Source organism: Anser cygnoides, chromosome Z (genome assembly GCF_040182565.1).
Source record: "Anser cygnoides isolate HZ-2024a breed goose chromosome Z, Taihu_goose_T2T_genome, whole genome shotgun sequence".
NCBI lineage: Eukaryota > Metazoa > Chordata > Aves > Anseriformes > Anatidae > Anser > Anser cygnoides.
Window position 1 is genome coordinate 75,941,264 of NC_089912.1, and position 27,273 is coordinate 75,968,536.

The window sequence follows — 27,273 nt, forward strand, 5'->3', positions numbered from 1 at the left end:
CCTAAATAGAGCAATTAACTGGAATTGTAGTTTTACAAGAAATATACACAATGCAGTTACTTTAAGAATAATTTTTTGTAGTATTGGAGGGAGCATTAATTCCAACAGAAATAATGAATAGCAATTATTAGGCAATGTGTGGAAAAAGTTAACAAGACAGAACTTAGTTTTTCTTAAATTGTGTTTCTTTCTATTATCAGCATAGTAGCTTATATTTTTTTTCCTTTAACGTTTGTTGGTTATGTGTTGTGGGGTTTTTTTTGAAAGAAGATTGGTCATTTCTTTGCATTATAGGAGCTAAGAGGAAGAACCAGGCAAAGATTTTTTACTGCTGAAAACAGAAGCTTTTAAATGCAATCTTGGCTTTAAAATTACTTTGATTTTGTTAATGTCCTGTTTGTTTGTTTGTTTGTTTGTTTTTAAATGAACAGCTCATTTCTATGTGTGTAAGTTGATATAAATATGTGGTGATTAAATACTTCTTTGTCTTTTCCAGGATGAGTTCCACTCACGACTGCGATTTAATCGAAGAGGACTTGTTGCTATGGCAAATGCTGGGCCCCATGATAATGGCAGCCAGTTTTTCTTTACGTTGGGTCGTGCAGATGAACTTAATAACAAGCACACAATCTTTGGAAAGGTCTGCTACACAGACTAGAATCCCAGTTTGACAGAAGCATCTATGTGTTTCTCTGTGTTCAAAGGCCCTTTTAGTGTTGTTTTCTGTTATATGCATGTGAAACTTATTTCACTCCTTTCTAGCTGTCTCCATTTTCTTTGTTTCCTGTGTCTGATAGAAATGTTTGTTTTTTCCCATCGTTATCTGTTTTGTTACTGTTTTTCCTCTAAATGATATTTTAGTGTTGTGCTTCCTTTTGAATAATCTCTTACTAAAAATAATGACTTTTATTAAACTAATCTAATACTAGTAATATTTTATAAAATGCTGTTTGAAAATCATAATTTCTCAAGGTGAATCAGGAAAATGAAAAATGTAAGAGAAATTTACCACTTCCCTGGTTTACCTGAAAGAAAATAAACCAACAATTTTTCTACTTCACAGTATCTTTTATTTTCCTTTTTTCAAAGTTCCCATTAAGAATTTGCCACATTCCACTATATACACTCTCAAAAATACACATTTAGCTACCTATGTTCTTTCAACTTTGCTGTTAATTTAAAAAACAAAACCATTTGTGCACTGTACTTAGCTCTCTTTTAAAAAAGTCTTACGTGCTTATAGTATTTCCTATAATCACTTGTTTTTCAAAATTCTTCACATAATAATTGCCTTGCATTTTTTAGAATAATTAACAAAAATTATAAGGGAGCAGTTTCAAGCCCCTCTTTTTTATTTTTTTAATAAATTTGACAGGTTACAGGGGATACAATATATAACATGTTGCGGCTGGCTGAAGTAGAAGTTGACAAGGAAGAAAGACCACTCAGTCCACACAAAATAAGAAGTAGTGAGGTGTGTGTGTTCTTTTTTAAAATTTGAAATTTTAAGATTGTTTTGTTTGCAGTGTTCAGACAACTATGTTCTAGTATGAAAACCTGGCATATCTTTTATATATTATTTTTTAAATACTGAATCATTTAGTCATAACAACATGCTTATTAGAGATGTCTAAAATATTATTTTTTTCATAGGTTTTGTTTAATCCTTTTGATGACATTGTTCCAAGACCAAATAGAAAACTGAAGAGGGACAAACCAGAAGAAGAAGATAAAAAGCCCAAAGTAAAAGGCACAAAGTAAATATATTCAACAAAGTGGTGGTTATTTTTTTTTTACCTTTACTTTGGAGCTTGTTAATTTTCTATTTCTGCTTTTGAAACACAGGGGTTTACCAAAATGCAAGAAGAGTGTTCTTTAATGTTAGCAAAATCTGCTAGCTCTATTTCTTAAAGAGATGGTACAAATCTAGTTGCTCTGATTGAAGTGGTTCCTGTGCATCAATGAGCTATATATACTGTTTTGTACATGCTGACAGTTCAGTACAAAAGAGACTAGAAATATAGTAGTGTAAGCCTGTGGCAGGAATATGCAATCATTCTTTTGTGACTGAAATGACACAGAAGTTAATGCATATTATTAACGTGGGCTCGATTGTTTGAGATTTTTAATGTCTTTTATCAGCTACCAGTTGTCTCCCACTAAAATACTCAGCAAACGGCAAGCATGTAGACATAGGAAACTTCAGTTTCTGCGAATGAAATTTGGTAGATTTAAACATTTAATGAAAAGTAATAGGAAATCTAAACTATGCACATGCTGTCGATTTTGTTGGACAGAAGTAGATCATATTGTAACTAGCTGTTTCCAACACAGGTTAAAAGGAAAATACTGATATTTATTTATTTTAATTACATTCTGTGATTATGTGCATTTAATGCCTTTCTCAGCTGTTGTATCTTTAAATTTTTTGTGTTTGGTACTCGAACATTGCTATATTAGAAAAAAAAATACAAATCTGTCAGCATTTATGAGTCTATGGAAGTTTTTTAATTCTGTCTTGCCATTTTGTAAGTGACTTTAAACTACTCTAACTTGTAGTTACCCTGATTGTTCTATCTCAAGTATAGAATAGAAACATCACTCCCTAAATACTGCTAAAGTTAAGTACTGTTTATTGTAAAAACAACATGTTATACTTGTTAGAAATTGGTATATTTATCAGGGGAAAAAAAAGTTAAAAACAAAATCCTACATGCAATATGGAAGTAAAATGTTTAAAGTTTATGGAATGTTAATGAAACAACATTTAAAGTTTTACTAGAAAATGTGTTTTCTTTCTTAAAGAAATTTTAACCTGCTTTCCTTTGGGGAAGAAGCTGAAGAAGAAGAGGAGGAAGTCAACAGAGTTAGTCAGGTACTGTACCAAACCATCCACACTTTTCTTTTCAACTTTAATTTCTTCCACAAACAAGTAAATTGTTAACTTTTAAGTTCTTAATATTGTTCTTACATTTAAGTTTTGAACAACAATAACAGAAATGACCTTAGTTTTATGAGTCTAGTATTTTGATGTGTAGAAGAAAAAGAGATTTTTAACTTTTCTGACTCAGAAGGTGCTGTCAGTTACTGCATGGTAGGGGTTATGGAAATATAAAAAATTGTTTCATACTTCATAGTGTAGAGCTATCTCTTCTGTTTAAAATTCTTGGAGGTGATAGATATTTTATTCTTCTTCACCTCCTTAATTATAAGATTATTTGATGGTAAAACAGTTGAACTTGAAAAAGTCAACTTTTTCATTACCAGCAAATTCTTAGGTGTGTTTTCTTAAGTGTATCCATTCTGAGTCCAGAGTGAGGCAGTGATGTTGTGGGAAAAACAGTGCATTTTTATAATTGAAATGTTTCACTAGTATGAATTGTCCATATTCAAAGAACTAGAGTTGCACAGGTAGTCTTTCATCTAGCATTTCCATATCGGACTTTGCCACTTAAATAAGGTTAGTTTAAAAATATCTTTGGCAAATTGTCTTCTTCATTTCTACTACTGACCAAATTATTTCTCTAGAGCTCTGGACTTTCTAATTTACTTGTATGATTCAGGTGCCTAGCTGCTTCAGTTAGTGATGAGACTACACTGTGCTGAGTACCGTACCAACGTAAATTTAAAAACAAACAAACAAAAAAAAACAGTTTTCAGCGTTAAGGATTTAGGTAAAATATAAAAGACAACAGTGAATACAAAGGTGCATGATATTACAGTGAGACAGTGTCAGGGTAGTAAAAGTTTATTACACAGTAGTTTTAACTCTCTTTTCTTTCCTAGTTTGACTTACCCTGTCAGATTAACTGTGCTTGTTTACCTTAACAACATGTATATCTGCCATTCTGCTCTTGGTACATGTCTGTTTTCTTTAATACTGCATTTAACTTGTTTGCTTTGTTCTTCCCTTTCACCCTAAATACTTGTTCTTCAGTTTAAAATTATCTAAATATAACATCTCTTTCATAACAAGCCTAGTTCAGTATTGTCATGCTGTCTTCCAATTCAGTCTTAAAATTGTCTTGATTAAATTCTGTACTAATTGTATCTGGAAAAACTAAACTGACTGTTTATAAAGAAGTTCTATTAATTCTTTGTAGCAGAATGAAAACTTTTTTATCCAAACCAAATTGCTTATCTCTAATAGGTCTAGATATTAGATCAGAATCTTTATGGTTCTGGATATTCTCTTGTTACATGGACTTCTGCACCAACTTTCATTTTTGGTCTTCAATAAGAAAACGTGAAGTTGAAAGTTGAGAATGGGATTCTTTGACAGCTACAAATACATAATTCTGTTAACTTTTTTTTTTTTTGGTGGTGGTTGCCAGATGGAGTGGATCTTTCTTATTTCAACTTAAGAAGGGTATACTTTAAGAACTGAGGTTGAGAGGAAGGTCTGAAAGTAACTGATGAATCTTCTAAAGATCTGGAAAAAAGGAACACTTTCTATTATTTTTTTAGCAAAGTAAAGCTTAGTCAGTTATTACCCGACAAATAAATAAAATCAGTATGCATCAGAATGAATTTTGTATGGTATTTAATAAATAGTTGCATGTTTTTGTGAAAAATTAAGTATTCTTGTCTCAGTCACATCATATTTAGTACAGACTTCAAGAAGATCTGACCTGTTCCTTAGTTTTTTTTCTCCATCTTCCCTTATGAATAATTTTCTGCTCAGGACTAGTGTAGCCCATACTAGATTTAGCTTAAGAGATGGAGTACGTTTTGCCTGTGCTGCATTGTATCACCATCTTCATGGTAACTACAGTTTAGATTCTTATCCCTGAAACTGTACTAAAAAGACCAAGAAGAATAATTTGGGATACAGGTGATGGTAACTTTAAAAAAAAAAAAAATTGAGTGATTTGCTGTTTCTCACAATATGAGAGTTAAGACACAAAGATAAATGAGCAAATAAATTACCACAGAAAAAGTGTGGGGTTTTTTTTCCATTTAGGAATTTAAGTTGTGAACATTTATGCCACAGAACATGATGAAAGTAGGAAGTGTATATACTTTCAGAAAGGGATTATATAAATTCATTGAGTTTAGGGCCACCGATGGCTGTTAAATGTTACAGGTCAAATTACATCTTCTGTTATCAGGTGGATATTTAAGTGGTTGGATTATGTAGGGCATGAATATTAGAAAGAAAATATGTGTATTCCAGTAGGCTATAGAAGGTGGAGATCACAGGACTAGGGAGGTTTGTGCCAGGGAAGAGGAAGAGCAGGATAGCTGCATGAGGCTGATTATAACACAGGCTCTGTGTTCACCAACTAGGGCATAGTCCTACAGCATCTGGATACAGCAGGCAGAGCTGGTTTCTAGTAACAGGATCCATTGACAGTCTTGGACAAGGCAGGCAATAACCAAGACAAAGGCGCCCATCCAGGGAGTCTAGCAGGGAACAGAAAGAGATGAGGCAGGAGACAGAATGGAGACAAGGCTTCAATGTCTGTCCAAGACCTAGACATAGGCATACCTCTGACATAGCTCAGGCAGTGACTGTATTCACAGGTCTGAGCTGAAATGGTGCTTGTAGGCAAAGGAGGTCCAGGTGACCTTTTATCGCACTCTACAAGTACCTTAAAGGAGGCTGTAGCGAGGTGGGGGTTGGTCTGTTCTGCCATGTGCCTGGTGACAGGACGAGGGGAAATGGGCTAAAGTTGTGCCAGGGGAGGTTTAGGTTGGATGTTAGGAAGAACTTCTTTACTGAAAGGGTTGTTAGGCATTGGAATAGGCTGCCCAGGGAAGTGGTTGAGTCACCATCCCTGGAGGTCTTTAAGAGATGTTTAGATGTAGAGCTTAGTGATATGGTTTAGTGGAGGACTTGTTAGTGTTAGGTCAGAGGTTGGACTCGGTGATCTTGGAGGTCTCTTGCAGCCTAGATGATTCTGTGTGATTCTGTGAAATTCCTCGAGGCCGTCAAGGCATATTAATGTGCTCTGGGACCTGACAGTGTTTGCTCCACAGATTGTCACTTGGTGTTTAAACTGAAGCTTTCAGTGTCCGAATTGCTGGTTTAATTGTCTGCACTTGTTTGGTGCTGTTTATGAAGGCGTTAGGCATCTGTCATGTGCTTCATCTAGTCACTGAACATGCACTCCCTCCTCCTTCCCCTTCCCCCCATTACCTGTTGACAGAAGTAGTTTTTCAAGTTGTCGAATTTGTTAGTCTTTTTCTACCTAAAATTAAAAAAAAGTGTTTATAAATCAGAATGAGGTTTTATTATCCACTCTGTTACTACTGTTACCCCTTTCACCATCTATTCTCTCAAACACTGAAATTTGTAACACCTTTTTTTTCTTTTTTTTTAACAGAGTATGAAAGGAAAAAGTAAAAGTAGTCATGATCTACTGAAGGATGATCCACATCTAAGCTCAGTTCCTGCTGTCAAAAGGTTAATACAAGATTTCCATGTTCCAGAATAGATTTACTTTCAGGATGTTAGACCTGATGAGCATCATGTATACTCATTGTTTATCTGTTACTCTAAGAAAGTAATGGCAGTGCTAGATCAGACCAAATGTTCTTCTAATCCCCTATGCTGTTTCCAACAGCAGCCATTGATGGATGCCCAACAAAGAATAAAAGTATGGCAAACATGTCTCCCTGAGTAGTCTTACTACTAGCCAGCTGCTAGCTTTCTAGCCAACTACTTTCAGCTCAGAGGACTGTCAGAGTTTGATATGGTTCATCTATTTAGTAATCCTTAAATGGGTTCTCTTCAAAGTATTTATTCAGTCTCCTTTTGCAATGTTTTTTACACTTGCACCTTCCTGTCTATTGCAGGAATAAGTACCTCCTCTTTTTGTTCTGAACCTGGCTGCTACTGGCCTCATTCGGAAAATTCTAGCTCTTATGCAGAAGAGACAGTGAGCAGCCAGTCCCTGTATACCTTTCTTTAGTACAATCGCTTCTTAGGCCATCTCTTTTCCAGCCTGAATTCATAAAACTCACTCAAATGGAAGATGTGTGAGTAGTTGTGTATCTGTGGTTATTCTTGTTACTCTTCTGTGACCTCCTTTCTGTTCTAAAATACTTTTTAAAAATTTGTTTTTAATCTAAAGAAATTAAAGATGAGGGTGAATAGTAAATCTGTATACTTGCATAAAGGTGGTCTTTAGTTTGTCATTCTTCTGGTTTGTTTTTTAAACCCTTGCTGATACATTTTCATGGAATTAAGCTCAATACTCAAGTCCAAGAATTTGTTTATGATCAGTGATGTTCAGCTCAGAGTTCCTTGTAGTTTGTATGATTCATTTTTGATATGTGCATAGCTTTACTTTTACCTACTTCAAATTTCATCTCTTATTTTATTGTTTCGTCATTCTTGTCCTTCGGCAATTGATCTGTGTCCTCTTGTCTTTACTATTGTAACATTGTATCATCAAAAACACAGCAACCTGGCTGCTTGCCTACTTTGCTACTGAGTTTTGTGAATAGCTGAAAGACTTACCTAGCGCGCTACTTTGGAAATAAACTAGTAGTCTTTGCTTCCAGAAGTAACTGTTTGCTCATAACTTTTGTTTCATGTCTTTTAACTATTTATTTATTAGTGCATGGACCTCCTCTGCCATCTCAGAGCTATTTAGTTTCCTTAAAAGCCTTTGGTTAGAGATTCTGTCTGGGTCCAAATATATCAGACAGCTCATTCACAATCATGTGTAGCCCATAAGAACTCATGAAGGCTGTTAATAAAGCTAACACGCACGTCACAAGTCCAAAGTAGGCCATTTTACCTTTTACTGTAGCTCCTACTTGTTCAGTACTGACATCAGAATTATATACCTGGATATATCCAAAATATGTAATACTTTTAGATAATTTTTAAAATTCTAGTCTCCTATTAGGAAATAATTACTTTGCAGCAAAATTTCTGGATTATTTTTAAATGAAATTAATGTCATTGGTTCCAACAAGCTCATTGTTTCTTTGATAACCCTGATGAATTATTGATGGAAGAGTGCACACCTCAAAGCCTTGAATTTGGAGACTCTTTCAATATTCCTTGCTTTGTTTCTCTAACATAACTTGTGTGACAGAATTGTAACAAATAGTGTCACAGAAAAATCTTCAAGGGTCTTTATTATTTGTTTGTGACAAATAACAGTGGATATGTTAGCTTTAGTATGTCTAGATGGATTCCTTTTTTTTTTTCTAATGCGCTAAATCATGGCTGTATAACAAATAAAAATTTTTATCTTAAATTCAGCCATCGGTATAGTACAAATAAAACATACCTATTATAAAGAAGACTTTCTGAAATGCAAAGCATTATTTGCAATGAAATCCTAGGAATTGATATGAGATCAAAAGCAACCATCTTAACAGTGTTACGATTTTTTTTTTCTTTTAACAGCAATGTAGTGCAAAAGGTAGTTAGAAGACATGACATACCCACTTGTGTATTTTGTCTGACAGTATTCTTGTACTGTTGTTTAAAATTTTTGCTTACACTCGTAAGACATTGCACTTACATTGTGTCCATTGATTGGTTATGTTTTGGTCCAAATTGATATCCAGAGCTATTCCACATTATTCTATCTACTTGTCCAATCAAATTCCTTTCTTGAGCCAAAATTGTTTGACATAAAGTTTTAAAATAATCCTAATAGTTAATCATTATTATATTTCTTCATCTTTCAAGAAACTAAAAACTTGGCATTTTGTCTTGATAGCTCAAGATATACTTAGTAATAGAATATATCTATTGTATTGTAGCTTGCAGTTTTCTCCTGTGTTTTTAAACATTCCTGTTTAGAAAGGATTATGACAAATGATAGAAGATAATATTAATTGGTACTGTTAGGTTGAATGTGCAGATGATATAAATGACTAGGTTGACTAAAATTTCAAGTAGTTAAACAAAATTTTTAATTAAAGACCTGTATTTTTATAATAATATCTTAAATCTTCTCAAGTAGTTCAAAACTAAAATTCTTATTCCTTTTTTTTTAGTGAAGCAGCAAATGAAGACATGTATTTGAGTGAGGTAAGGAACTTTTTTTTTGTTTCTACAAGTAAGTCTTTGTAGGTTTTTTGTTTGTTTTTATTGTATGTGAATTATATTTTCTTACGGGAAACAAATGCTGCTGTTGAGGATTTTGACAGCTATTTCAGGTCAGATTTTCAGCAAAAGACTGGTGGTTCTTTCAGATCTCTAAGGTTTGGCCATTGTGAACACTGATGGCAGGGTGGAGATGCTTCTGCATGCCACCTGCGGTGTTTATAAAGACCAGATATTTCAGTCAGTAGATGAGGTATATATGGAGGTTATGTACCACAGAGTGACAAACCATTAGTAAGAGTCCTAAAATTGCAGGGGGGGGGAAGAGGTATGGAGGAATAAAATGAAATTTATCATAAATAATGATAAAACTAAGAAATCTAAGCTCTGAAAGGAAATCTATGAATAAATAAGAATCCTGTTGGAAATATTTCTTCAAGGAAACAAAATTTCAATAAATATTTATCGCTAAAAATAGTATTGATGAAGTGTCACTTCTGAAAGATGGGAAATTTGAGTAAGCAAGCAGTAATAAATGGGACAAGCAACCAAAAACGGAGGGTATTTTAATTTCAAAAACATTGTCATAGATGGTGCAGGATAAAATTGCTTGCTGAAGTAAGAGTTTGCCTACAGCCATAGGTGATGGGATAGCCCTTTGAGTTGCTGTTGAGACATGGATGTAATATTTGACTGGGAATATAGTCCCATGTTCCCTAAAATGAATCCTCGTAAGTACTTTGCTTTTCATATCTGTCCACTGCATAAATCAGTACCTATCAACTGTTAGTTGGTGTACTGTGGAAGTGAAGGAAAGATGCAGTCTTTCCCATTTTTGCACCTGAACAAAAAGAAAATAGTTCATTGGTGTGGGTTTTTTGTTTGTTTGTTTTGTTTTGTTGTTTTTGTGTGTGTGTTGTTTGTGTGTGTCTGTATGTGTGGTCCTTTGGAGACCCAGGATTTGGACTCAATGACCCTTGTGGGTCTCTTGCAATTCAGAGATTTGTGATTCTGTGATTTCCATCCTGTTTCCTGTTGCATTTTTAACAAAGCATAGTCAAAGTACAGGTTCTTGGACTCTTCTCTCTTGTAATTCCTGTTGTGTAGGAGCATTGAAGTATTTGAAGGGTTCTGAGAATTTAATTAATAATTCTTCATATGTTCAAATGAGCTGGGGTTGGTGTTGGGGAATATTGAGCAGGGACACCCTAGGTATATTTATTTCAATTTTTATTTTTTAGCCTAGTTAATCTGAATGCTGTTACTTTTTCATAGTAATGACATGAAGCAGGAAATAGCGAAGCTTTTTCTTTCCACAGGTGCTCTCCTTAGATTTTATTTCATTTAAAGATATTACCTAGAATCTAGCATTTCAGGCAATTACATGAGGCTTGTAAAGGAGTACGAGTACTTTATCATCTCTTTTGGATCTATTTCTGTTAACATGTTATAGGATCACTTTCTCTTTTACATGTCTGCAACACATCGGTAGTTTTATAGTCGTCCTGTGAGCAAATAATTCTTCCAGATCTCTTTACCTCCCCAAAATTACAAGTCCATAGTGTGTGAGAGAAATTCTTGTTATTCCTGAAGCTGCAGACCTTGCTGTTCGTGCAAATGTCATCTTGTTTCTATTACTGTAGTCCTCAAGGTCATCCGTCCTTTGAGAGTCAGATCCTATGTATTAACAATCCTTCATTGTTGCTTTTAAGCCTCTTTTTGTGCCTAAGTCATTAATGAAAACGTTATATGTAATGAGTTCGCAAGACTGGTTTTTTTTCCTACCAGTGACTTTCTTTTGTTTCCTTTCAGTAAAAACTTATTTTCATCTCCCTATTTGCCGGTTAGTTACTGAACAGTAAGTATCAGGTAGTACTATGGATAGATAAGAATTTATATTCTTCTCTCCACTCCCGTAAAATCAATAATCTTCTCAAATGGCTAAGTCATATTAGATACGGTAGCTGTTAGTCATTCTGGCACAAAATCTGCCATTACATTTTAATTTCCAGAGCAAACTGAAGAACGGGAGCAACTCCACTCAATTAACAACAGCAGCAAACACTAGTTCAGCTTCTGGACAAGAAGTTTAGCATTTCTTTGTCATTAAGGGAACACCATCATCCACCTGAACAACAACTTTCCTCCGAAGTTGTGTAGACTGCTCTGGGCTAGAAATCTGTTAAATGTATTAGTTGGAAATGAGATGTCAGAAAAAAGTCTAAATGAAGTCAGATGGAGTTAATGAGACAACAGAAGGACTAGAAGAGGAGACTGGGCAAGAGGAAATAAGGGAGCCACCAGAGGGAAAGAGTTGAGGAGAGCTATATCATATATAAAGCCTTATTAGAATTAAATTTGGCCTGAGACGTCAAGGGCAACAGGAAAGGCTTCTATAGGTACATCAGTGATAAAAGGAAGAATAGAGAAATTGTGGTTCCTCTCTGAAAAGCAATGAAAGACCTGGTTACCTGGGATATAGAGAAGGCTGAGGTACTCAATGACTTGTTTGCCTCAGCCTTCACCAGCAAGAGTCCTAGTCAAATAGCGAGGGCCCCAGAAGGCAAAGGCAGGGACTGGGATAATGAAGAACCTCCCAATCTAGAAGATCGGGTTTGAGATCAGCTAAGGAACCAAAAAGTGCACAAGTCCATGGGACCTGATGAGAAACAGACATGGATCCTGAGGAAACTGGTGAACTTAAGTGCTAAGCCACTGTCCATCATATTTGAGAAGTGGCAGTCTGGTGAAGTTCCCACTGACTGAAAGAGGGGAAACATGACCACCATTTTAAAAGAGACAGGATTCGGACTCAGTGATCTTTGTTGGATCCCTTCCAAGTCAAGATATTCTATGACTCATTGGAGTGGGTCCAGATGAGGTCCACGAGGATGATCAGAGGCCTGGAGCACCTCTCCTACGAAGACAGGTTAAGGGTGTTGGGGCTGTTCAGCCTGGAGAAGAGAAGGCTTTGGGGAGACCTTATAGCCGTGTTCCAGTACCTAAAGGGGGCATGCAGGGAAGCTGAGGAGGGACTCTTTGTCAGGCAGTGTAGTGACAGGACAAAGCATAATGGCTTTAAACTAAAAGAGAGTAGGTTTAGATTAGATGTTAGTAGGAAATTCTTTACAATGATGATGGTGAGGCACTGGCACAGGTTGCCCAGAGAAGCTGTGGATGCCCCATCCCTGGAGGTGTTCAAGGCCAGGCTGCATGAGCCTTTGGGCAACCTGGTCTGGTGGGAGGTGTCCTTGCCCATGGCAGGCGGGTTGGAACTTGATGATCCCTTCCAATCCAAAGCATTCTATGATTCTATTATTTTGTCAGTGTTTTTGTAGAAGAAATGTGAAAGAAATTCTGTGCAGGTTGAGAAAAATGGAAGGTTCTGGAAGTAGGGGTTTCAGCTGAGTTGGACAAGTTGAACCATTTTCTGTCTTCCGTTTTAAAGAGGTATCCATGGAACCTCCTCCCTTCCTCACACTTCAGTAATTTTAAATTACTACTTAGTAATTGTGATTAGTCTAGAGTTCTCATTGTTTTTCTCCTATCCATCTGTTTGAGTTTCAGTGAAATGCTCTTACCTAACTCCTAGCCAGATCTCCACCAGAAGTCTGTCTTCGTACCTGGCTACTAAACACCTTGAACAAAGTCCTGTCATGTTCCTTTTCTGGATTCTGCCCCCCTGCCATTAAGGTCTGTTGTCGTCCTGTCTTCCTGATAGTTTAGTGAGTAAACAAATGCTTTGGAAAGTTTATTTGTTTACTCTGTCTTATTTTAAACTCATTTTTTTCTTCCACTTCCCTATCTATATGGCCATGGTCATCATGCTATACTTGTCCTGGTTGTCAGTCACACACAAAACAAGTATATTCTCTTTAGAATGCTGACATTTTCTCCCAGTGCTGACATCCTGGCTGTATCCTGGTTAGAGCACAGTTCTCATGAATACGATTTCAAAGTCTGTTCTTTCTCTCTGTGTGGATAAAATGACAGTCATGTAGCATCTTATGCACTCTCTTGCTGATTAGCACCGCTGCAAAGCATCAAGAGATTTGTGATCTAGACTTTGAGTTGGCATCCTTCTATGGAGGATGAAGTGGGCTTCGTCATTCTGTGAAGTGGGCTTCCTTCTTCAAGGAAGCTTTGCTGTGCAGAGGCGTTGGTTCAGTCGAGTTGCTTCTTCCTGATTGTTGATAGGAATTAGTTATTTCTCCCTTCAAATGTCTTTAAATGGAGGTGGTTTATCCCCTTTGTCTCCATCTGCTAGGTCTAGAAGCATAATACCTCTGTAGGAAATGTGGATGATTGATTTCATAGGTTTTTGCAAACTCTTTTGATCCAAGTGGCGTTTGTAAATTTCCTCATTGATGGCCAGTCCTATCGTCTTACGGAATCATGGAATCATTAAGATTGGAAAAGACCTCCCAGATAATCTGATCCAACCATCCCTCTACTACCAATGTCACCCACTAAACAACGTCCCTAAGCACCATGTCCAACCTTTCCTTGAATACCTCCAGGAACGGTGACTCCACCACCTCCCTGGGCAACCCATTCCAATGCCCAACTGCTCTTTCTGAGTAGAAATTTATCTTAATTCCCAACCTGAACCTCCCCTGGCACAACTTGAGGCCATTCCCTCTAGTCCTGTCACTAGTTACCTGTGAGAAGAGGCCGACCCCCAGCTCCCCACACCTTCCTTTCAGGTAGCTGTAGAGAGCAGTAAGGTCTCCCCTGAGCCTCCTCTTCTCCAGACTAAACAACCCCAGTGCCCTCAGCCGCTCCCCATAGGACTTGTGTTCCAGGCCCTTCACCAGCTTCGTAGCCCTTCTCTGGACACGCTCCAGGGCCTCGATGTCCTTCCTGTAGTGAGGGGCCCAAAGCTGAACATAGTACTCGAGGTGCGGCCTCACCTCAGCTGAGTACAGGGGGACAGTCACCTCCTGGTCCTGCTGGCTACGCTATTCCTGATTCAAGCCAGGATGCCATTGGTCTTTTTGGCCACCTGGGCACACTGCTGGCTCATGTTCAGGTGAGCATCAATCAGCACCCCCAAATCCTTTTCTTCTGCACAGCTTTTGAGCCACTCTGCCCCAGGCCTGTAGCGCTGCATGGGGTTATTGTTCAAAGTTCAAGACCTGGCACTTAGCTATTCTGAACCTCATCCCATTGGCCTCTGACCATCGATCTAGTCTGTCCGGGTTGGATCTACATTCTTGTCTACATTCATGATAGGATAGTAGCCTTGAAGCTGGAAACTTCAATGAGTTTTGTTATCGTTTAAAGGAAGATTAAGGAAGTGTTTAGTGTATTTCCGTGATCAAATTTTGAATCCATGAACAACAATCAGACTAATACCACCTTGTTGTGAAGCTTTCTGCAGACCTGTAAGGGCTTAAAGTCTAGACTATTTTAGTTTTTTAAGTGTTACATAAAGATGTAGTTTGTGTATGATTTTTTTTTTTAATTTTTGCATTTTTGTTCCCTATGAAGCAAATAAGGGTATACTTGTTTTAAAACTTTGCTTTGAAACATTTTTTAAATGGTGTTTTGGTTTTTTTGTTTTGTTTATTTTAGTAAGGGGTTGTTTTTGTAAGAAGTTTCCATATTCAGAATTCTGTAATTTAAAACAAACAATAAAAAAAACTAAAGGAGACATTTTCTAACTTTAAACCAATAAAGGAGGAAGAAAATGATGAAGATGCTGATAGTGTAGAAGATGAAGCTGCTAGCAATGAGAGATTTCAAATGAAAGAACGTATTGCAAAAAAGTTGAAAATGGATGCAAATGAAGCTGTTAAACCACCAGTTCAAGAGGAAGAAACTAAGACAGAAAAGAAAACAAGCAGTCGCAGGTAACTATCATGCTTTTTTTCTCCCTCCAGCTTGTTTACATTTATATTTTCTGTTCAATTCCGGTTTTCCAGTTTCAACGTTGGTAGGTTAGCATTACATTAAAATATCATTCTCTCTTAACTGTGAAAGGTGAAATTGTTTTCTCATTTCTTAGTTTAGTTTTGCAGTTTAAACCTAAGAGTTAAGTTACATGGCAGTTACACTACCTGAGCACTTTATTTGGGACATTTTCTGTTTCTTTTTCTCTGTGACTTACAAATTAAGAATATTTGTATGCACTTGTCATGCTTTACTTTGTTTTTCTACATAGTTGTAAATACATGAGTTTGCAGATCCTCTATCTGTGATAATATATGGTGGTCATCCACCATTGGGACTTACATGAAGTCTTTGTAGTCTTCCATTGTTTAAATCTGCTTTAATGTAGCAGTTGTTTTACAATGTAGCAGATTTTCAACACTGCAATTGATACAACAGTTTTTAAATACTATGTTGGGCTGTTCTTAGGGGGTTGGAACATGTCTATGTTTAGTAGTGTAACACTATATTCAAATAATTAAACTATCTCTAGTCAAATTACTATGTTTTTGTGGCAATATCAGCATAATATCACATAATGGCATAGGTTCTAGTCATGTAATACTAGTCCTGCTAGTAATGCTAGTCTTCATGAACATCTGCACTGATTAGCACTCAATTTTCAGTGAGTTAACATGCCTGTTTGGAAATCTTGTATCTTGGAAATCTTGCTTCCAGAGCCTGCTTGGGAATTTCTGCATAATAAGAATTTACTAGGAACCATTACTGAGTATTTCAATAAATATGGACTTCAGAAGTTACTGAACAATTTGTAATTTTTTGCAGTCTTTGCAGTCTAAAGGTTCAATGGGTAAATTTACTTTTTCAGTGAAACTTACTGGAGGGTAGGAGGAGGAAGCACCAAAATTAGAATTTTTACTCTAACTGTATACAGTTGTCACAAATAATTGTGTGATGAAATTATTAAGACTTTGCCTATAATGAATTCTGGGTGTGCAGTGGCTATGTTAAATTCTCTTCCAGAACAGTTGCCTCTGAACAGAACCGTCTTTCTTTTTCCTCTCTGCCATATTTAAAATTGTGCTGTATGGCTGCTTTGGAAATTGGTGAATGTACTATCTCTGCTGTAGACAGGTGATCCACAGGAAGTACACTGATATCAAGCAGGATGATGGATAACTCCCCAAATCTAGTTATTAGTCCAACAGTTGAGATTGATACCTAATCCCAGTGATAAATTACATAAATATTTATCTTGTGTCAATTAAAATGAATATATGTCGTTATCTGAGACAAGAATACATCAGGCAGTTTTCTGTCTCAGATCTTGTGGAAACATTGTGCTGATGCAGTTCCTGATTGCATAAAGAGGTAGTTCCTGTTTTTCATTGCTGTGCTTTCTGTGGTTGATTCATGCTACGCTCTAACAATGTTTGTGGTGTTATCCATAATATTCCCCCGTACGGAATAATTATAATCTTCTCAGAGTCAATGAACTGCCTCTAATTATGGAGTCATGTCTTAATAAAATCTGTGAAGTCAGTCTTGGGAATTGTTAAATAATTAAGAATTACCTAGCCTAAGTTCTGGTGTGGTCACCATTGGACAAATAAAAATCAGTGTTAGCTGTATCATACAATGGAAAGGAAGGAGTGGGAAATTAAGGCATTCTCCAAGGAAAGCTTTTTCTGGAAAAGAGCCTTCAGGTACATGGAAGACAAACATCTTTAGAATAGCAAAAGACATTGAACTCTGTACATGCATACTACCTATCCGTCAAACATGTTAACCAATCTGTGTAACTGTTTGTTGTTTTTTTCAGGGATGCCTAGTAGAACCATAAGTTATATATATACCTAAGTTGTAGTAGCAAGTTCACAGCATGAGGGTGTAACACAAAGCTAGAGCATGCTCTTAGGAATTTTTGTGTTATATTTTACCACATTGAAGAGGCATTTGTGTAAGAATTCTGCAAGCCAGCTGTGCTTGTGGAAGGTCAGTGTGTTTTGCCTATGTTTATTCCACTCTTCCAGGGCAGTTGCAGTAATATTATAGCCAAATGGACTATCAAGACTCAGAAGAGGGTTTTATTGAATGCATTTTTAGCAGCTGGGAGCAATAGCCCAGGGAGACACTGCTTAGTATCACAAGTGACATCAGGTTCTAGAATCTGTTTTTTTCCTCTTGATAGTCTGGTATTCTCTGGCATGAAAATCAAAGGCATTGTGTTGTTTATCCACAAGGCATTATTAACGTTGAGCTCTGATATGATGAGATAAAGTCTATTATTTTCATTTTCTACAATAGTGACCTTTTTTGAAAGTGTGACAAAGATGATTGATAATATTTTCATGGGACTTCACCACCAACAGTAGTCCAAGTGTGTGCTGATCAGAGCATACAGAAATGTATTAGGTGGGAATACTAAAAAAAAAAAAAAAATCTACCATACATAGCTTGAAGAGAAATGTCTAGTAACATATTAGAGGGCCAAGAAATGTGTGTTATCTTGCAGATTTGTTCATCTCATCAGATATTTAAATGCTTTAATAAAATAACAGAGCTTCCAAAAGTGTTTTTTCAGTCATGTCTTTTTAACATGCATGATGTTTTCTACAAATCTGTATTCATTTGTATCAGTCATTTCTTTTAACACAAATCCGTGCGTGAAATGAGAAGTTTGCACATCAATTTCAGAGAAATAATATGGAAATAATAGTCATAATCTCAAATTCATGGCATTGAGATCCAGGACTGCTTCTTCTAAATGCAATTGTACTTGGAGTGCTCAGATGGTGAAGTTAATTTTAGTAATTTCAGTATACGTTTGAACCTTTTGTGTATGTTTTTAAAAATAATGTGAAGACACTTTCCAATTTTGTATTCGATATGAAACCTAAGGAAAAAGTATTTCCCACTCATTCTGACAAGTTATTTGAGAAATTCCAGAGATCTTTTGTTTCTATTGATAGATTAAACTTAAACTTCAAAATACAGAATGGTTGTTTGCATGAAAATATATACACATAAAAGAAATGTCTGCCATCATTGCTATAAGAATAAAATTTAACAGCATGACATGACGTTTTTAAAATGTCAGTGGCTTGAGCAGTTAGCTGAATGCTTCAAATTAAATGGACCTTAGTCTGGTAATTAAAAATACTGTTTTACATTTGTTTTCATCCTGTAGGTGGAGCTCACATGCTACACATTTCTCGTTACTAGCTTTTAAAAATTCTCACTACTTCTTGTTTGCAAGACATACAGTGTACAAACAGAGTATAATTTCAGTTGCATCCCTATCACAGATGTGCTATTAAATAGCAATATGAAGTAATTGTGTGGAATAGCTAAAATGAGGAAGGAATGCTGACTTTTCGAGTAGCTGAATCACTTGAATTTAAGTGTTTGTATTTTCTCTTGTGTATTTTTCTCCTAATAATCCTATAAAGCACAGTTGAGCTAAGTAATTTCATTTTTTTTTGGTTTATAAGCCATCATCATAAAATGAGTATCTACATATATGTTAAAGGAGTAGCAATATAGTTACTATCACATTCCTTATTTTTTCTTGCGTATAGAATACATATTGCTAGGTAAAATTAATATCATAGTTAAAATCATCTCATGAAGCCTTAGAGGTCTACTGTGCATGTAGGTGAGAAATTACTTGTTTCATTGTAACATAAAACTCTAGAACACTTTTAGAAGTATAATTCCTCTGACGTGTTTTTTTGTTTGTTTTGTTGTTGTTGTTTGTTTTTCCATTTGTTGCAACAACAGGATAAAATAGCTAGTTTGTTTATAGGTAACTGCACTTGGTCAAATGACTGACATCCCCATCTTCACCTTGAAGTCTAGGCATAACAGTAATAAAAATAGCTGGCAGACATGCTCAAATTCATACTAAGTCTATTTCAGACCACTCAGTACAAGTTGTTTAAAAGCAATGTAGAATATAGTTAAGACATCATAACATTTTATTAGCATCTAAATAAACATTGACGCACTGAGTGTGCAATATTTAAACATGTAATATGAACTTGCTGCAAATGCTTTTGGAATACAGACTTCAAAATAGTTTTGTCTGTGATTCTTTACCTTTATAAAAGGTATGAGCTGAAGTATAAGAAACTTCATTTGCAGTTATGAAAGTTGTCTGGGATAGATTGTCTTTTATGATCTTGGTCAGTTGTGTGTGCAGTTATGTTCGTAACACATTGAAGACTGTTATATGAACAATTTTGTTCACAGATTCTGGGGTAAAGTGGTTTTTTTTCCTCTCTGAATGTTGTGGTCTAATATAGTCCTTTGATTTAAATACATTTATTTAATATTTTCCCCCAGAAAACAAATTTATTGATGGATGCATCCTCAGAAATGAGCTTCTGTAATTCTAGCTTACCAAAAAATCAGACTTTTGCAAGACTTCAGCTGTCCGTATTTTAGTAATGGTTTGCTAAAGAAGATGTTTTAGTAAGGCATCTAGTAAGACTGTAATGTTCCTTCATCTCTCTGTCTTTCTGTCTCCATCATAACCAGTGGTTCCTGAATGAAGGGAGGAAGGCAAATAGCAGAGTTTGGATCTTGGACATCAAGAGATTTTTTTTTTTTTTTTTTCGTGGAACTGATAGATGATATCCTGTGGGAGGCAGTTCTGACAGGCCACTGAACTCAAGAGAACTGACAGGTCTTCAAATACAGCTATGGTCTGTCCTAGTACTGGGGACGGCAGAGTGGGGTGGCAGTGGGGAGCAAGCTGATCAGTCAGGAGAGCAGCTAAACTTTTTGTACTGGCATGAGTCAAGAGGGAAGTAATGACTTATGGACAAAATGGATCTATACTGGAGGTGGAAGTGAGGACAGTCTACAAAGGAGGAATACAGAGATACAGGAAAGTGGTCAAGGCATGCAGTGATGTTTTTACGAAAGCCAAAGCTCAGCTAAAGCTGAAATTCGTAAAGAGATTAAAGGGCAACTGGAAGAATTTATACATCTACATGAAAGATTAAACGCAGAAAAATCCTTCTGATTTAGTAACAGTGCACACAGGAATGACTGAGATTACTTGATGCCAACAAGGTCTTCCGGGCTTACACGTCTACGTAAGGTTTCAAAAAAGGGAGGAAGTGCTAATAGTGGTAGAGGATTGAGTCAGGAATTAGTGAGAAATCTCAACCAAGTCTATGGGACTTGGGATGCATTTGAGGCTGCTGAGACAGCCAGCTGATGTCACTGTGAGGCTGCTGTCTATAATCTTTGAAACATTGTGAAAATCCTCAGACTGGAGGATGTTACAGATGTTGTGCCCATTTTCCAAAAAAAAAAAAAAAAAAAAGCAATAATGATCTGATCAACCTCATCTCGGCCCTTGGGTAAAACATGAGGCAGATTCACTTGGAAAGTGTTTCTGGGCACGTGAAGGAGAAAAATGCATTTTGGATAGTGAGGTTTATCTGTTTCCATATAGAACTGTTCTTTCTTCGCAGTAATTACAATTTCCAATATATTAACTATTAAATAATAGTTAATATTATATACTGCTAGTATTTTCCTAAACCAGATATCACTGTTACGACTAGGCCTTGTCCAACAATACAGTTTGTCTCTTTGCTTTTCAGTTTGATACCGGGAAGCGTAATATGTACGTTAATAGGAATGGCTGTTGAGTTCTGGAGTACAAACCTTATTTGCAACTGACTTCAAACCTCATTGTACTTAACAAACTGCTGTTATTTTCATATAGTAAACTCAGGTATTGTATTAACAGCATCCTAAGCCAAGGGCGACCATTAGATAAACAATGTATCCTGTGCTGCAATTTACTGCCAGTTACCCCTGTATTGAGCTCACTGTTTGGCTACAGCTGAACAGGAAGGCATTCAGACATAGTTTGTAGATACCAATAGTGTAGTTTGGCCCATATTTGGTTGGACAGTGCAATCTGTTCCAGGCACCTTACCCCTAAGAGTATTTTATACAATTTTTTAACTTTAACTTGCCTGTGTTCAGCTTGCAACCAGTGATTTTTCTTTGCTGTTTTTTCTGAAGTTCACTACAGTGTGCCATGTTTTCTGTTTCTTCAGCTACTTCAGCTTTCTTCAGCCAGTCTTCAGATCATTTTGTGGCCTTTCTGTTCTTTCTCCAATTTTTCAACATTCTTTAAAGAGCTTTGGTCAGTAATCTTATTAGTGGTACTGGTGCTGTATGTAGAGAGCTACAACTTTTTCTCACTTCTGCTCCCTGTTTATTCACACAATGATCACATCAGCCCCTCTTACCAGTATTCCACTGAGATTTTTTATGTTGCTAGGGCTTTCCAGACTGTTTTCAGTCACTGTTCTTCAAGAACTTGTTTCGCATTTTGTTCCTGCTTCCTTGATTTTTCCAATTAATTGTTGTAGGCTTTTGTTTTAGTCTATGTTAACAAGTTCGGATTAACAGGCAATCCTGATAGGATAATTTGCCGTCCTGTGACAGTTTGCATGATTCAGTAGCTGTGGATTTGGTATGGAATTCCCTGGAGTGAATAGATACATTTCCAGTCATTTGGAACTATTGGCAACTATTTTAAACAATAAGTCTGTAACCTAGTTCTTATTCAATAAAGATGTTCTTTCATCCTATTTTGTATTGCTGACTTTTTAAATTTTTTGTTTGTTTGTTTGTTTTGGTTTTGTTTTTTTTTAAAGGCACTGGGAAGCAAGTTTTTCTGATTTCATGGAATCAAGAGGGGTTATTTGAATTGACTCTAAAATTAGCTGGGGTTAGCAACCAGTCAGGAACTCACAATGAATTCTACTAAGAAGGTATCTGATAGCATATCAGTTCTGATTTAATGCTCCTCTGAAACCTTTTTGGTTTTGATGAGTATGCTTTTCCTGTGGGAACGTTTTTGTTGGATTATTTTACTGTAGCTTGATTCAAGAAGAGTATGTTTTGTGTGTTTAATCCCGTACCAGTCAAACAAAAAAGTGCCAATAAAATTGATACAAAATTCATTTAAATGGTGAGCTAAGCATATGTAAAATTATTAGTTTTCATTTCATTTTTGGATACATATTGAAACTAATAGCTATACCTACAGCTGGTTATCATACAGGTAAACCTATTGCCTTTTTATCACTACCTCCTAACTTTGGGTCCAAAGGTCTTCTGTGCCTAAGACATAAAGTGACAGATTTTAGAATAATGGAAAACATCTGATAGGTTTTAAAGAAAAAAAAATATTGTCATTTGGGAACAAGCTGAGATTAAAATCTGTTGCAAGAAATACTGTACTACTGCAAAGATTATTGCATGAGATTGCCTTGATGTTTGCAGAGTCTCTTGTGTTCTTGCATTTTTTTATACATTATTGTACCTTCAGGTCGTTGTTACTGTGATGGCTGTATTTTGAATTTAATTCCATGTTCTTCAATGTTTTGAGTTTCTACATACTTATAAGTGTTAATAATACTTGTTTTTCATCCAACAGTGGAAGTTTAGTCGTAAATATTTTTATTTTATTCAAAGTCATTAATTACATACTTAAAAGACGACATTCACTTTGTGATTATTATGCTCCATCTGTGTGCATGTTCTTTGAAAACTGGGAGCAATCAAGAGTCATAAACTTGCAAACCAGTTTGTTTTTTATAAGTTTTTGCAGTGGACTGATTTCTGCTCCATTCTAAAAGAAATGTCCAAAACTACTTTAAACTCTTAACAGATTAAATTGAGAAATTCTAATTTTATGAAAAAAATAATAATTTAATCACATACATAGTCATTTTTCCAATATAGTAAATGGTGCATGAAATTAGACTATATCTTTGCTTTGCTAGATAAAGAGGACTATTTTTAAAATACATTGTCTTGGTTTGAAAATAGACTGGGTAATGATGATTACATAATAAATATGACAAAGATATATATTTTGTGTAATATGCTGCAACAAGATGGCAACTGTAGAGTTACAATAATTTTCATTTGAATTCATTGCGTTTTGTGTAGCTTGCATTTCAAATAGGACAGAAACTGGAGAGGTATAACGTGCTTTTGGGGGTAAAAGATATATATATATATATTTATATTTTATGACAGAACTATATGTAACTTTTCTTCTGAATACTAGTAATTTGCTCTTCTATGCTTCCTTGTATTAAGATATATTGTGTGCTGTACTTCTGCAAAACTATGGTAAACATAAAACTTCCACTGTGTGAAATCCAGCATTCTTTATCCTGCCCTCCAAGTTCTCGTGTAAGGTATAGTATATAATCAGGAAACAATTTTTATTTTTTTTTTATTTTTTCTGGGTACTTATCCAGAGTTTACTAGCAAATTCCTACAGCTCCACCTCTTAGAGTTCTGTATATTGTATACTGAGAGGCCATCCTTACATCCACAACCTCATGTGGTTTGCAAGAGACTGAAAAGTGTTATGGGAGAATCATTTATAATGATTTTTTTGCTGTTAGAGATCAAAGAAGTTATGTTTTGTCTACTACAGTCTCACCTCCTTTAATGTTGACTTGTACTATAATATGGTAACAGAAAAGGTCTCAAATTGTCACCCGGAAAACAGAATTTACAGACTACCCAAGGGATTTATTTTGCTCTTCAGAACTGTCTCATACTATTTGTTGAGTAGAATGTAACTCCTATTTAATAATCCATAAAATTCTAACTGATATTTGTGGAAAAATGCAGAAGTTCATACAATGCTGAGCCTCAAGGTTATCATGGAATATCAAATCCTTCCTACTAGCAGTCCTGCTCAAGTGGAGAATATCAGTGTTTGTCTTAAATCCTAACCTTTAGTGGCTTTTATTATACTAAAAAACTTGGAAGCGTACTGAGTGTTCTACTGTTTGTTCATCAGTAGTTAATATATTTGGATTCCTATATTCTGCTCTTTCACTCCTGGTGTGAGATGTCATTTCAAAAGCTCTTTGGAGATGCAGTACTTCTTTGATGCAAAGCGCCATGTAAATGAAGCATGCTGATGAATCTTCCACTTGGAAAATCAACAGTGATGTAAAGGTGTGTGGTTTTAGGCTTTTGGTGCTTTGTTGTTGTTGTTGTTTAGTTTTGTTGTTGGCTTTTGTTTTTGTTGCTTACAACTTTATAGTGGTAAAGATTCCACTTTCAGAAAAACAAACCAGTATGGCAGTATTTCAGTTTCCCTGTTGTTGTGTATCTTAATTAACCTGTGTCCTGACAAAATTTCATTAGGTAGTCATTTGCCTTAAATACAGCAGATTTTGTTGTTTGTCATATAAATTCTTCAGAAGGAACTAATTCAAACGTGAACGTGGCTGTGGGAGATCCAGCAAGGACATAGGAGATTATAATTTCAATGCTATGTGTATAGTATCTACACAAATATTTTTATTATATGTAAGGTAAGTTACTCCATTATTTATTAAGTGACTTCACAGCAGAAGATTACAAAAAGCTGCTGCCACATGTCAAAATCAACGTATTTTCCTGTTTTGCTTCATAAGTGTAGATTCTTCTACATACAGTCCTTGCCACACGATCTCAAATTCAGCTCAAGCTCATAATCGTGACATGCTTTAGGTGGTACCTCTACCTTTGAAGAATTTAGACATTATGTCAGAAATGACTTAAAATAATGGCCTATGAAACATTATGCAACAGAATACCTAGTTTACACTGAAAGTATATTGTACTGGATCTGATTTATGCATGCCTACTGTGGCTTTGCAGGTGGAAATGTTTTGAATCCTGAATTCTGTAAGCTTGTGTTACCTGAGAGAACATTACCACAGCTATGGTAAGCAGATGTGTGAGGTGGAACCACCTGTTATAAAAGGGAAGACTTCCTTTTTGCTTTCCACGCTGCGGCATTGCAAAGAAGGACAGACACATATTGACAGAAATTTGGTGCCTAGCATAACAAAATAGTAAGGGTGGTGTTGGTGTATGCTAAGTTATTATGACGTTAGTGAAAGAATCTGAAAGGGAAATGTATTTCGATGTATTCTTTTAAATTAGCGCAGTTCTTTTCCAGTTCCATGGTTGAGAGTGTCTGATTAATGTAGTGGCTGTCTTAAGCTTCTGCCTCTTGAAAAATATAAACATAGAAACTTTCACATAACTAGTATTTGCAATATATAAACTGCAGAGTGTTTTGGTGTCTGTTTGTCAAGGTGTCTTTATAAGTTAGATTCCTGGAAAAGGGATGATAGATATTTTTATGGTGTATTGTTTGATCTTGACTACGGCTAATGTTAAATTAGCAAATCATATGCACAAAAATTCTCTTCAGAATTTAGAGGAGAAAAAGAGGAAAGAGGTTTAGTCCTATATATTTTCAGGAGTGTCTGAAGGAAGGGGAAATGGTTTCTGAATCTTGTGTTCTAGTACCAGCATCGGAATTTTGTATTGATACCATATACAGATTCACCTGCAGGCTATGTAATACCTTACAGTCATACTTGTCTGATGTTTGATGTCTATGTGCCTGATGTTTGTTTTGATACGTATGCACATTAGTGTGTGATTAGTATGGCTTACGTGGCTTACCATGGCAGATAAATTCAATGTAGATTGAAATATATGCAGCCTTGAAATATAGATTGAAATTGGTAATTTCTAAATTGCCATTTATCCACGGTCATACGGAAATTACTCAGTTCTGCAAATGCTTATGTGACTCAAATTATACCAGTGAAAATACTCATGTAAGTAAAAGTTCATACAAATAAGCCTGAGAACCACTGAAATTCCTTTGGACTGGAATTTGACAATCATCGTGGTATGAAGGATAAAGGAGAGGAAAGAATATTTTGGGTAAAATGACAGAGCAAATCCGTACCCTTGGGACTCAGTAACGTTTCTTTTTCCTGAGGCTGTCTCAAGAGATTACTGCCTTCCTTTCCTGTTCCCTTGGCCACTTGTTCTTGTCATTTTTTCCTCAATCAGAGCATTACAGTTACTCAAGGAGTTCCTTGTAATATGGTCTCTGATTCAGTTCTGGTGAAACATCAGAAAAGTCAGCTACAGAGGCAGGGCCAGAAGTCAGCTGTCAAAGTTTAGAGAGTTTTAAGCAAGTTTTAATGCTCTAGAAAGCATTCATGACCTTATACCCAAGGCTCACAGTATAAATATATAGGCATCAGTGTTAAGAAAGAATCAGGGACTGCATCTTGCTGAGATTAGAACCTGAAATGCTACTTGTGGTGTTGCTTTCTTTATATTATCCTTATCACACACTTTATTTGTCATGTTTAAATTTTATCCATTCTATTTAAAACCATTGATCAATTCCTTTTTTGCTGATGAGATCCTCTTTTTAATTACTTCAGAAAAGTCTCTTGTTTGGTTTGAAAGGGACCTTAAAGATTACCCCGTTCCAATCCCCCTGCCATGGGCAGGGACACCTCCCACGAGACCAGGTTGCCCAAAGCCCCATCCAGCCTGGCCTTGAGCACTTCCAGGGATGGGGCATCCACAGCTTCTCTGGGCAGCCTGTGCCAGTGCCTCACTGCCCTCATAGTAAAGAATTTCTTCCTTACATCTAATCTACATCTACCCTTTTTTAGTTTAAAGCCATTATTCCTTGTCCTATCACTACATAATTGAAGGAATGATCTTCTTCTCCTTTGATAAAAATCAATCCTTAAGGTTTCTGTAAGTTTAAGAATCTGGTGTATTCCTTTTCATTTGCATTTTTATGTTTTGTTGAAGAAATTGAATATTTCAGTAATGCATGACTGACATACAGGAAAGAAAGATTACTTCATAACTGGTTTTAGAAATACTTTATTTTTCTGAGGGAGACCGTACACTTAATGCTAAGGATAGCATGATTCATTTATTATTTTCAGAATAATATAGATTTTTCTGTATTCTTTACCGTAATAACATTCATTTTAACAAAAAAATAATCCCAGACATGCTCTTTGTAGAGTTAATGATTGGCAGTAACTTTAAAGCTGTCTATACTATATTAAACACAAACCCAGATTGTTTGGGCACAAAACCCAGAATCCCAGCACTGAGATTTTTCTTGGCTAAGCATCAAAGCGTGTTAATAGGTATAGTGTTAGCCTGGGACAAAGACTGGATTGTTACTGTGGTATATTTCATCCTGCTGCTACTTGGCAAGAGTCAGTGTATTTTTAGGTGAAGTTTGTGTGTGCGTTTGTCTAGTCACCTGGAAAAAAGGATGCGTAGATGACCCGTGAAAATGCAGTTAGCATGATGGAAGGTGAGAATGTGTAATCCTTATTACACAGTGAATTGTTAGCACTATATCGTGGGCAAGATATCATTTCAAAGCACTGGAGTGCTCTCAATTGTTTAGCTGAACATGTGACTTTTTCCTTTTTTTTTTTTTTTTGTAA

The 27,273-nt window shown here is 35.9% G+C and overlaps 1 protein-coding gene across 8 annotated transcripts in view; it reads left to right on the forward strand.

The window, feature by feature from the left end:
- The window catches only part of CWC27 (CWC27 spliceosome associated cyclophilin), a 130,828-nt gene that overhangs the window by 4,695 nt on the left and 98,860 nt on the right, over nucleotides 1-27,273 (forward strand). For all 8 annotated transcript variants that reach the window (XR_010827930.1, XR_010827931.1, XR_010827932.1 and 5 more), the window contains exons 4-10: nucleotides 497-640; nucleotides 1,376-1,474; nucleotides 1,654-1,757; nucleotides 2,806-2,875; nucleotides 6,330-6,409; nucleotides 8,971-9,004; nucleotides 14,702-14,874. Coding sequence is in view for 4 of the 8 variants with exons in the window: in XM_066988809.1 (XP_066844910.1) it covers nucleotides 497-640; nucleotides 1,376-1,474; nucleotides 1,654-1,757; nucleotides 2,806-2,875; nucleotides 6,330-6,409; nucleotides 8,971-9,004; nucleotides 14,702-14,874 (704 nt within the window). In the remaining 4 variants the exon portion in view is untranslated. The remainder of the gene's footprint in view (nucleotides 1-496; nucleotides 641-1,375; nucleotides 1,475-1,653; nucleotides 1,758-2,805; nucleotides 2,876-6,329; nucleotides 6,410-8,970; nucleotides 9,005-14,701; nucleotides 14,875-27,273) is intronic.